At 33.8% G+C, this 12,920-nt stretch overlaps 1 protein-coding gene across 9 annotated transcripts; it reads right to left on the bottom strand.

Moving 5' to 3' along the window:
* Nucleotides 1–4,023: 4,023 nt before the first annotated feature.
* LOC127119663 (uncharacterized) lies at nt 4,024–12,365 on the bottom strand. 9 transcript variants are annotated; one of them, XM_051049945.1, is made up of 7 exons: nt 12,207–12,224; nt 8,790–8,898; nt 7,192–7,544; nt 6,610–7,104; nt 5,733–6,218; nt 5,147–5,638; nt 4,024–4,885 (listed from the first exon to the last, which is right to left on the bottom strand). In XM_051049945.1, exons 3-7 carry the CDS (start codon nt 7,540–7,542, stop codon nt 4,208–4,210), a joined length of 2,502 nt encoding a protein of 833 aa, XP_050905902.1. In that variant the 5' UTR covers nt 7,543–7,544; nt 8,790–8,898; nt 12,207–12,224; the 3' UTR covers nt 4,024–4,207. The 9 variants fall into 9 exon arrangements, with proteins under 9 accessions (XP_050905902.1, XP_050905898.1, XP_050905899.1 ...); XM_051049941.1 differs by lacking the exon at nt 12,207–12,224 and adding an exon at nt 10,330–10,397; XM_051049942.1 differs by lacking the exon at nt 12,207–12,224 and adding an exon at nt 10,330–10,346 and having other exon boundaries at nt 8,809–8,898.
* Nucleotides 12,366–12,920: the final 555 nt, after the last annotated feature.

Below are 12,920 nucleotides of genomic sequence, written 5' to 3'. Positions count from 1 at the left end.
TTAAGATAGTTTTCGCCATTGATATGTATACTAAAAATGAGAAAATCCAATCAAAAAGTTCAATATAGTTGGTTTGAATATAAACCACACTTAAGATAAACGATTTCTAATGGCAAGTAAAATAAAAACTTGACTGTGGAATTTTGTAGAACACTTGGTGTGCATTAATTTTATCAAACATGTGGTGTGCAATACACCAAACTTTATTCTCTTTGTGTTGAAGTTACAACAAATAAATTGCAATGGTTTTACACAAACAGTTTTAAACACTTCAACACAACCAGAATTTTCAACAATTCAAATTACACACTAAGTATGATTAAAATCTAAAAAGAAATTGAGAGAGAGAACACCAAGATTTTTTTAGGCAGTTCCCCAATTGTCCTCACTATAGGTACGTCTTCCCTTAATTTGAAATTGAATTGAGGTATTATAATTAACCTTTGTAATATCAGTTTACAAGAGAAGTAGTACAAATTCAAACCTCAAACCATATGTTTGATGTTGATCCTAGCTCCTTCTCTACCCTTGATCTTAGCAAGATCAAGTCACACAAGATCTCCAATATGATCTTTCGATTACCGCTACTCCTTTGGTTGAACCTTCCGTTCTTCAAAGCTTTCACCAGGCTGAATCCAAATTGCGAAATCTTGTCCCAAGCCTTTCAATTGATCCTCCAGTTACCGCTACTCATTTGCAAGAACCCCCGTTCTTCAAAGCATTCGCACAAGTTGACAAGACTTGCGCAAAAACCTCCAAATCAACCCTTGATCTTGGATTAAAACCTCTAAAGGTTTTATCCTTGAATCCCCCAAAGAAAACGTCAATCCAATTTGATTACACAAAACGAAATTAGACCTTATCAATCTTTTCTTGCCAACAAACAATCAAAAATAATTATGTGTAGTTGATGAATGTGTCAATAGAGGTTGAAGATGATGAGAATTCTTTGTATCTTTCAGGTTTCAATTATTTAGAAAATATGCATGAATGAGTATTTATATGTATGTATGAGTGTAGAAAAGAAATGAGTAAAACAGTTTTTTAGCCAAAATGCAATTTTAAAATATGGGACAAAATGTATTGACTCTAAAGTGGAATGAGTCAATACATCAGTTGAATGAGTCGATACAAAGCAAAATAGAATCAATATATTGCAGGAAGTAGCCAATTTGAGATAAAAACGTTTCAGGATTAGTCGACTCCAAATACGGGAGAGTCGACTCATTCGCTCAATGTATGACCCAATACTTTAATGTATTGATACATTCAAGGTACTAGCAAATCTTTGAAAACACCATTCAGATTGAGTTGATTCAACGAAGAATGAGCTGACCCATTTGCAGAATGTATCAATCCATTTATCCTTTGTATCGACCCATTTGAGACAGATCCAAATTCTTTGAAATTCCACTCAGTATGTATCGACCCATACAAAGGGTGTATCGATCCATGCATGATTGTTTGTGAAAATTTCATATTTTGGGCATGTGATGGCTTATGTAATCTAGTCTTACATGTTCTATGATGATGATACACATTTAGACAAAGATTATAAGATCCAAATACACAAAGATCTAAGCTACCTAGTCTTAACATCATACAAAATCTTCCTAAGAGAATATTCCACTCACAAATACAATTGTCATGGTCATAAAGATATTATTCAGAGAGTGTCTCCAGGAGTTATCATCCAGATACGTGTAACCCATAAGCCTGAGAACAAAATCCCAAATCTAAAAAAACAACTTTATAAGAAATGCAATGAAGATAAATTTACTAAATTAAAACTAAAAAGGAGAAAAAGGAATGTTACTAACCACATATAATGAAACAATATAATGAAACAATGAAGATAATGGAGGTAAAGAGTGTTACCGCTTATTCGTCAAATCCAGCAACAAAATGCGAGAAATGATTGGAATGAAGATAATAGAATGCAATGTGAGAGTGAAAGACGTTGAAGTAAGGGGTGAGAGTGATAAAAAAATGGATGAATGTGTGAGAATAGCCAAAGAAAGTTTATGGTGTTTTGGAGATTTTTAAAATTTACTGAATTTGGGAAGGAAGGCTAAGTCGTGTTATAATAATAAACACTCTTGAAGTTATTGTCTGAATATGGTGTCTCAATATTACGTTATGGACACATTTATTTAGTTTTTACTAAGTGAGGTCGAATGAACAATTGAGTATAATGTGTGCGTTTGAAAAATAACTTCTGAATAGAGATATTTTCAAACTTCACAAGATTTGTGAGAAGTATATAGGATGTAACGAGAACACCCTAATTTATTTTAGGCCTCTACATTAAGGGGAGGAAAAACAGGTTCGGCCCTTCGAGCATGGCTATTTTGCTCACACTTTTTTGTTGTGCAAACCAAGGTTTTAGGTCTGCACCCTCTAATATGTCAGTCCCATTTCTTGCGAGCTTTTGCGGGCGTGGGCATTTATATATATTTTTTGTAAGGGTGTTCAAAACCGAACCGATCCAATAGAAACCTGCAGATTGAACCGAGCCAAACCAAAACTGCAAAAAATTGCATTTGATTCGGATGTGTTTGGACCATTTTTTAACAAAACCGCACGATTTAGTTCGATATGTGATTTATATTTTAAAAACCAAACCAAATTGTAGTATGTCACAACTTAAATTTCACTTATCTCACATCCAACCCAAAACATAAACCTGTTATGTCTTAACCTTACGATTACGATAGATTTTATCTTACTTATACTTAAGGTTTCAGTTTCATCCTTCTCAAATCTCTTCTAGCAATATCGGGTCTTCTTCCCATCTTCTTTACCATGTACATCTTGCATCTTCTTCTCTAATCTCTCCTTTCTTATGTTCTTTCTTTTTCATCTTCTCATTTTTATGTTACCGCTCTCTCTTCCAATTACGTTTTTATCACACATTTCTTCTCTAATCTCGCATCTCTTATGTTTTTTCTTTTTTATCTTTTCTAATCTCTCTTCTCCTCTGTTTTTTCTGTTTCATTATAATATTTTCGATATTGTTTTATGCTACTATTTTTTGTTTTTAATTCACTTTTGTCTAATCTGATTTTTGTATATTTAATGGGAAATTTTTATCCAAATATAATGAGTTTTATCGTTTTTGGTCATTTATTAATGACTAAACTCAAAGTTATGTTATTCTTTAAATTTGTATGTATGTCTCAATAAAAATCGTGTAAAAAAACGAATCAAGCGAACCAAATCAAATCGCGTCGATTTGGTCTGATTTAGTTTGGTTTTATATCTAAAAGGTAATTGAACCAAATTGAACCGCATACTATTTTCCTTTACAATTCAGATGATTTTTAGCGTTAAAACTGCTCATACTGCATAGTAAACACCCCTATTTTTTTGTCATTTTTAGGTTAAGAGGTACAGTGCTTGCTGATCCGCACTCATTTTTTATGGGACATATTGAAATTTTAAGGCGACTTTTGCAGGGCAGTCCTAATGTATGTCTTGTCTCTTTTCCCTTCGTTAACACAAACCCTAATTGTGAACTCTAAAATTAAAGGAAAACTTGAAGACCTAATATATGTCTTGTCTCTTTTCCCTTCGTTAACACAAACCCTAATTGTGAACTCTAAAATTAAAGGAAAACTTGAATCGACATAGAATATGTAACTCACCCTTAAGAACAGTAGAATAAAAGAAGAATTAATGCAAGATAAATGGACGTAAACAAAAAATAAATAAATGACTAATTTGTTAAAAAAAAATAATAAGATAAAAGATACCGGAGCATTTTTGCTACAATTATATAATCTTTGAACACATAATATTATCCTCGTCTTTTGGTTCATTCTTTATTTGCATAACTTATGATAAAATTGTGCACACAGCAAATAAACTAGTTATTCACCATTTGCCATTATTAAGGAAATACAAACCTTTGTGTAGATTTCAAGTAAAACAAACAAATATACACCTATGGTTCTGTTCGGAATTAATCTAAGTCTCTTCAAATTCTGAAATGACATGTTTTTTCCTTCACCCTAAAGCAAGTACAAAACGTGTTTTTATTCACTTTAAAAGATAATATACAAGGAATCAGGTGCTGAAACAGCTTGTCTTTACACAAATGTTTCCCCTTTTCAAACAGTTTTGGTTTCTATATAGAATGAAACAGCCTGAATTAGGGATGCAACAAATGTCAATATGAAAGAATACAATTATCTTTTTAACTACATTAACCACCACGCAAACGTTTCAACAACCACTTTTTTCTCAATCTCTCTTCTAATTTCAAAAACATCAATCCTCTCTTCTCATCGAAACATAAATATTCACAAGCTTCAATAATTAGATCATCGTCAAAATCAGGAATATTTTGCACCTTTTCAACCACTTCCTCCAAGCACAATGTTCTGTTACTTTCTGTCAATGCATCAGCTATCCGTCCGATATCAGCAGCCATAAGACTCATCATGTGTAGTATGACATCATCGGTGCGTCTCCGCTTCGATGGTTGCTTTGAATGTGATGATGAAGGCCTTACCCCTGTTTGCTCAGAAGAACCCTGCACTTCGTCACTTGCATCATCATGGCTCATTTCCTCTTCAGTAACTAACATCAATGTTGGAGTTTCAGCATGCTCTTCAAAGTGAGGAGTGAGATTTACATCCGCATCCTCTTCAAAATGAGGAGTGAGATTTACACCTTCTTGCTCTTCAAAGTTAGGGGTAAGATCTACATCAGCATCAGCATCAGCATCAGCATCCTCTATAAAGTTGGGAGCAATGTTTACATCAAACATCTCAGTGTCTTCCGACCAATTTCCACTAGCTTCCTCATTGCCAACAATCAAACCTAATTCATTGTAGTTTTCTATCCGTTTACCTCGCAGATGCGTAGCATCACGATGGTTCTGAGAAAACGCATGCCAAAAACTAATCAGGATTATATAGGAACACATACAGATTTACTTACATAATCAGTCAGGAAGATATAGGAACACATATAGGAACACCTATGATTACATATGATTAGTCATATATATATATATAGGAACATATAGGAACACATATATATATATATACTAACATATGGTACTGCTTCTGAAACTAATAAATGTAACCATAATTACTTCTGAAACTAAAATGAATATGAAGGATGACTGAATAACTACCTTAATGTATTCATTCCATGTTGAGTCAGTTGCAACAACCATCTTCCGTCTCTCATCCCACTCAAATCCCCCTCGAGAAAGCATCTCCTTCATAAGGTCATACTGTTTCTTCCATGTTCTCAACCGGCTTTTAATGTTTTCTATAGTTAAATTCAGGTCAAATCTCTCATTTAAAACTGCTAGAGTAGCTATGTAAGCTGAGGTCTTGAAATTTTTCTCAAGCTTGTTTCCCAACATCACTTGCTTGAATAGCAGCTCTGTCAAGCAAAGATCCATTTCATCTGTCCATGTTACACTCTTTCCTTTTTCCGTTGTATTGTCAGTTCCATGGTAATTTGTCTCTTGAGCTTCCATAACATTATCATCTGTAGTCATACCCATGTTAGCACGAGTAGTGATCATACCTGGTGGGTCAATGTGACCAATGATTATGCACAGTTCCTGATAGTTTCTGATAACCCGTCCTTTGAGAATCCGAGCATCAGGATTTATCTGCTCCAGAAAATGTACTTATATAAACTCGAAAATAATACATCAAGCTACAACAAATGCCAGACAGAAATTTAAAGTAATCCATAATATGCACCTTAATATATTCATTCCATATGGAGTCATCTGCAATGACCATTTTTCGGTTCTCATCCCATTCAAAACCACTCTGGCCCAGAAGTTCTTTCAGGATATCATACTGTTTCTTCCAGGTTTTAAGACGGTTTTTAATATGATCTTTCAACATATAAAGCTTAAACTTTTCATTAATAGCTAGCACGGCAGCTTCCAATGCAGCAGGTTTTAGTTTGTGGTCAAATCTGCTTCTATTACCAAGTTTAATTTGCTGCACGAGAATTTCACTTAAGCAGCTGTCCATATCACTTGTCCACCTCATATGCTTCATTATATCTTTAAGATTGCTATCATAGTTTACTGGACAGACACTTTCAAACTCCAAAGGCTCATCACAAGGCACAGAGTCATTACGATTCAAAGGCTCGTTAAAATGGCCAAAGATAGTGCAGAACTGCTCATAGTTCTCCAGGACTCTAGCACGGTAAGTCCTTGCATCGGGATGTGTCTGACATGATAGGAACAGAGGTTTTATTAAGACAAATACAAGAGAGCAACTATGTGCCAGCTGCAAGCACTAATGTAGTTTAACCCTTTTGCATAAAATAAAAAACATGAAGAAAAAGAAAGAAAATTACAGACAAATGACCAAAATAGGCAAAGATACTTTATGTCACATGTCATTCCAAATTAAATTCGTTTGCGAGAACAATTGATGATGACTTTTGAAAAGAATATAGAGAAGAATTATTTTACTATTGCATAAAGGTTTTTCCATCTTCCAAAAGAAATAAGAGGGGAATAAACCATTCAAATGACTTTATGTTTGGTCGGAAGATATATAATTCATAAACCATTGGTATGCAACAGTTCTTAAGGTAAGATAGGTAAAAACATACCCGGATGTAGTCAATCCATGTAGAATCATTTGCAATGATCATTTTCTTTGTTTCGTCCCATTTAAATCCAGCATGACACAGAATTTCCTTTGCTATTTCATATTGTTTCTTCCATGTTTTAAGACGATTCTTAATGTTAAATTTTGTTAAATGATGCCCAAATTTTGCATTCATGGCGGAAACAGCTTTGTCATATGCTTCTGTCTGGAAAACATTATCTATTTTAAGCCCTTTCCTCACTTGATCTACGAGAATCTTTCCAAGCCAGTGATCCATTTCCTCTGTCCACCTGAGGTGCTTAGTCAGGTTTCCATCAGTTTGTGTTTCAGACAAGATGACAGGATCTTGCTCCTCGTCATCAACTGTGAAGTTTACATCAATTTCTGTAACATTGTCGGAAAATCTTGCAATTGATTGTTCATTTCCAAGAATAATACATAATTTATCATAGTTTTCAATGGACTTTGCTCGGAAAATCTTGGCATCAGGGTGCTCCTGCAGGTAACATAAGAATATTACTTATCAGACAACAAGCATAAAACAAAATTAATCGGGTGCATACACCACACGTAAATATATTACCTTGATGTAGTCATTCCAAACTGAATCATTGGCAACAACTATCTTTTGTGTCTTATTCCAAACAAACCCCTTATGGGCAAGGAGCTCCTTCAAAACCCCAAACTGTTTCCTCCATGTCTTCAGCCGATTTTTTATGTGCCCTTTTGTCATATGCATACCAAACTTTTCATTTAATGCTTTCAGTGCAGCTGCAAATGCTGCAGGCTTTAAGATGTTATCCACTTTATTCCCCTTTTCCACCTGCTCCATAAGCACATGAGTGAGGCAATTGTCCATTTCACTTGTCCAAACTATGTACTTTCCTCGGTCTATAGCAGTTGAGCTACGAGTCTTGTATACTTTTGAATGCATCCCTGAAAATCCACACAATGCATTATGATACTTTTGGTTCTTGCGCACCAAGATGAACAAACAAGCATAAAAGTGTCACAGGATTTTGAGTACCGAAAAAGAAGGGCAGTACAATAGGGATTTAAACTCGGTCTCATTAATAAATAGAGATCAATCAACTCAGATGGAGAAAACTTTAAATATGAAAACCCTACCGACAGAAATAGGTATAAAGTTATGGTCATAGCTGAAATTTAGAAGTTATGGATCATTGCAGAAAATAAATGGAATTTTATACAAGTTTCTTTTGGCAAGAGAAATTAGAGATTTAAACAAAAATGAACGCAAATGCATGTCATGTTACAAAACTATACACATATGACCATTTTGAATTTCAAATAACTGTCAACTTCCAAATGTATATGCAAGCATTTGAAGATAAAATTACATGCACTACCAAAGGCGTTGGCATTTCGTTATTATTTATTTTTGGTAAAAGGCATTTCATCAATTTACAGAGAACAAAATTGTTGTAATTATTATTTAGTGGAGTGCAAGGAACACGCTCTCTTTTACTAGTTAAACTCATATGGGTTCCACCAAATCATTAGGGTCTCATACAAATTTGGTGGGACCAATATCAATTTTAACCAGTGAAATAAAGTTTGTTAAAAAGCGTGAGAGAGTGTGTTGCTAGCATTCTTCTTATATTACATATCATGAAAAACTATGTGCTTATGCTTGACAAACTCTTCAAGTTTTCAATCATCATCATTAGATTCATTCATTACACTTTAACACTATTAGCGACAAAAGCACGATACACCACACAAATTAGAATTGTGTGGATGTCCAATGTGAATCACAATTCAATACCAAACAAAGCAATATTGACACAATGGATGAAGAATCAGTTTCATGTCAGAATCGTGGGAATCATGCTAACGGAAAACAAACAAATCAGGTTACACAACCAGTTTCTAAAAGTGGGTCTTTAGGGTTCCCTTTTCTAAATGGAAGGCAAACTTCCGAAGTGTTTCCCTTCAAAAATCCCATTTGAGATTGTTGAAGAGCATAGCACTAGATCAGTCCCCATGCCAAACGTTGAATGAGTTTTTTTTCCTCAACCAAGCTGTGTCTCCCACCCGCAGTGTTTTGTTAGTTATCCCAGTTTTGAACCCCCCTTGTCCTTTTTCAGACAGTGCTAATAATACCTCATTTTATTAAAACAAATTAAATATAATTTCTGTAAAAAAATATGAAATAACCTCTCTAAAAAGCTTATACTTTTGTATGTTGCTGATAGTTGGACCTAATAAGAATCGTCATTTCCAAATAAAAAGCCAAGTAAAATATACTCATCGGTCTTGCAATAGACTGCAAGTAGAGGAAAATTTTAAAACATCATACAACTGAAATTTAGAATACTAAGTACAATCATTCTGAAGACATCACAAAAACCATTTTTTAAATAATGGAGGCTATACACAAATGGTACCTCAGAAAAACAGTGTTTATACTTAACTACATATATCGACTAAAAGTAACATAAGAAAGAATGGAAGGAAATGAGTGTAGGCCATATTCAGTATTAAATTTACAGTAGATATGGGAATGCGTACAAATAATGTTTGCATTTACATTTACATAAATATACAAAAACACAGAAGACAAAGCAAAATAGTACATTTTTAGAAAAATAGTTGACTTCTATATGATTACAGACTAGACCAAACATTGCTCTAAGTATATACTATAATTATCAAAGTCATTGATATAGTGATCAGGTCACATAATTCAGTAATACATACAAGCCCTCAACCGGAAGTTCCCATGGGACATCTCAATACTTTAACTAGGAATACTCTGTATTGAGCATGATTTTGTTTGGTGGACATTCAAAACAGTTCTATTGTCCAGTCACACACCAAACTACCGCAAAGGTCTCGACGACCAAAAACATACCCTAATCTTCTAAAAAGGTGATCTGTAATCGCTGAACGGCAACTAACGATTTGTTGGAATAGTTGTCTAAAGAAAAACAAATGAGAACAAAAATTTCCGAAGTGCCGGTATCAATTTAAAAAGCCATATCATTGTTCATAACTTGAGTTGATAAGTTGACCTAACTATATGGCAGTTGAGTGGATCTAAATATGAAAACTTAATTATATTGCTTATTCAAAGCCCGACTACAGATCAGTTTATATAAATAAAAGACTAATCTTAAGTAACAAATCTACGTTCGAAAAGAAAGGCAAATTCACAAAATGTCTCTAACGACTTAAGATTACTTCAACTCGGGATATATTTGAAGCCTGGCTACATCAGAAACATAGCCAAGGATGTTAAACATCCAAAGATTTTGCCTTCATAAGAAGACTCTTGTGGTCAAACCTTACCAAGTAAGGTCAAACCTTACCAAGTAAAATAGTTTGAGACTGTAACTGACACGGTACTTAAATAGAAAAACCAATCAGATTAAATCTACACATTCATACAATATCACAAACCAATGCTTATTTACAAAGTTCAAGTATTGTCATAGTTATTATATAAATATTAAAAATTTAAAATAGTAAAATGCTTAGTTTTAAATACCACATATCATGTCATATATTAAATAAATCCTAACTACTCCATCATGCCAAATCTACAAGTTTAAATCTAAAAGGTTTCACAGGAGAAGGTTTTGCAGGAGTCTTTGGGAACAGAGAGATCACTTAAAATATAAAATTACCTAAATACCCTTAAAAAGAAGCTGAAAGATAAATTAGGGAGGAAATTTAGAGTTTTTAAATGCCTAACCTAATTGTGGCTTCAACAATACAAGAAGGCCGCAATCAACAGCCATTTGCAATCGCAAACGTCGTGACTGCTGGAGGCAACTAGCCTGCAGAGTGCGCTGCAGTAAACGCAAAGTCCGCTCTGCAAAGCCGCTATCAAACACAATAGCAGTCGCATTGGAGTCAACAACATAGAATCATACACTTTTGTGGTTCATAAATCCCCACCTATAAATCTGAGTCTTTTACACACAGGTACTCACAAACAATTGGCACACAAGGACGGGACAGTAATATGAAATCTTGCTCCTCCAAAAACTCACAAGTCTTAATCAAAACACTTGATCAACATTAACAAGTTTTATTCAAAACATTACATGAGCAAAAAAGTAGTAGATGATGTTCCTATGAGACTAAAAACAGATGAAGAAAATAAAAAGAATTAAAAAGGGAATAGGATTAACAAATATCAAGACAAAACAGAGTAAAAAAGAAGGAATGAATTCAAGAAATAAACAGAGGGGAAAAAAAGAAGGAAAAGAAATGAGTGAAGAAAGAAGAAAAAGAAAGATGCTAGCAGAGGGAAGATGAAGGTTGAAGGAGGATGAAGCAGAGGGAACGACATGCTTCTTGAAGCCTTGAACAAAACGAACGGCGCAGTGGGGTGAACAGCTAGGTTAAAACAGTTTGCAACTCAAAGGTAAGCAGAAAGCCCAAATTACCTTTAAAATGCTTTAATTTTAAGGGGAAATTTTGACTTTTCAAGTAAAAAACAATATAGCGGCTCATAATCCACTGCAAGCCGCGACCCCCGAAAACCCTAGGAGCGCTCGTAACCAGATTCTGCGCCGCTATTAACTACCTAGATCACAACCTACGAAGCCAGGATATTCTAGAAAAGGAAAATATCCATGTAGTATCCATATCTCAGATACTTCCCCAATAAATATCCCAAAAGCATACCAATATTTTTGAGGTTGAGGATACTCCTCCAACACTATCCAATACGTGTGTTCAACAAGACGGTTCCGGCATCTCCATCGAGGCCATAGTTTTGGATCTCAACATCTCAGTCACTCTGGTTCTCTTCACCCATCGGTAGTCTCTACATCTTGGCGAATCTGATTCTGTTTATGTGGGGTCTTTCTTCACAATTGTGAAATCTTATTTTGTTGTATATCTTGTTAATTCGTATCCTCCATTAGTCTACTATACTGTTTGTAGAAAATGTCTACAAAAATTGAGGATGATGGAGTCTAACTCTAAGGGTGTGTTGGGTTGGAGGGGAATGGAGGGATTATTTAAAGTTTTAGTTATTTGGTTTAATTCTTAAGAGGGGATGGGAGTGGAAGGAAAGGGATCAAAATCCCTCTCCCTCCAAAAGTAAATTTCAGCTCCCTCCAAAATGGAGATTTGCATCAACCAAGAATAATTGATGCTGAGAGAATAATCTATATGATATCAAAGAATTGAACAAAAATAAACAGTAAACAGAAATGTGCCAAACTCTGCTGTTAACAAATTAGAATCAACATTACTCAGAGGGATAAGAAGCCAAAGCAGAACAGCAAGTTTATCATAATCTGAAACCTAGCTAGGTACTAAATCGCCTAAGAAGAAGTAAGAGGGAATCTATGGAACTTAACTTCAGAACAGTAAGAATTGCATATATATAATTTTTCTATGAAATAAACCTAGCTAGGTACTGAATCGCGGCCAATGGTGGCGCGATCGCGGCGGTGTACAGTGATGCCAGATGCATTTCACGAGAACGACACGGCGCGTGTAGTTGCCGTAACGGAGTTACGCATCCGATATAATGAAGAATTTAAAAAATAAAATAAAAATAGACAGAGAAACATGAAGAAATAGTGAAGAAGTAATGAAAAATGACGTTACCAACCAGCGGCGTGCTTGAATTAGAGTAGCGGCTGCTGCTAGGTTGAAGGAAAGGGAAGGGAAAGAAAATTGTATTATCTAGTGATAAAACTAAAAAGACCATAAATGGAAGGGAAAGAAAATTTTCTAATCCTAAGATATTATTTGAATAAAGATATATTAATAATGTATTTAATCGACCTGAAATATTTTGTACTGAACATAAACTTACTATTTTTGTTGTCACTAGTTATAAATAATATTATTGTATAAATGTTAATAAAATGTATGATTAATTATTATTTATTAAAAAATTTACAATGTCAATTTATCATCATTATTTGTTGTATTATTTTATAGATGATTCAAATAGAAGTTAAATTCTTTCAAACATCCAACCTTTCTTCCTGTGTAAAATCTTTTCATATTATCTATATATTTTAATTAAATTCATAAAATATATAATAAATAATATGTTTAGTTAATTAAAATCTAACTTAAAGATTAATTGAGCATAGTTAAACTAAACATTATATATGATACAAATTTATTCTTTATAAAATACTAATTAGAGACTTTCAACTATTAAATAGTTATAATTATCATATTTTGGTTATTGAATACATGCACCAAATTGTCTAGAATAAATTTTACAAATTTAAAATGAATTTAATTTTTTATTAAAATATTATTTTTATGTTTCTTTTATGTATTAGTGTTTTTTTTATGTATTTA

This window comes from Lathyrus oleraceus, chromosome 2 (genome assembly GCF_024323335.1).
Source record: "Lathyrus oleraceus cultivar Zhongwan6 chromosome 2, CAAS_Psat_ZW6_1.0, whole genome shotgun sequence".
NCBI classification, from domain to species: Eukaryota; Viridiplantae; Streptophyta; class Magnoliopsida; order Fabales; family Fabaceae; genus Lathyrus; species Lathyrus oleraceus.
This window is presented reverse-complemented; position numbering and strand designations above follow the sequence as displayed.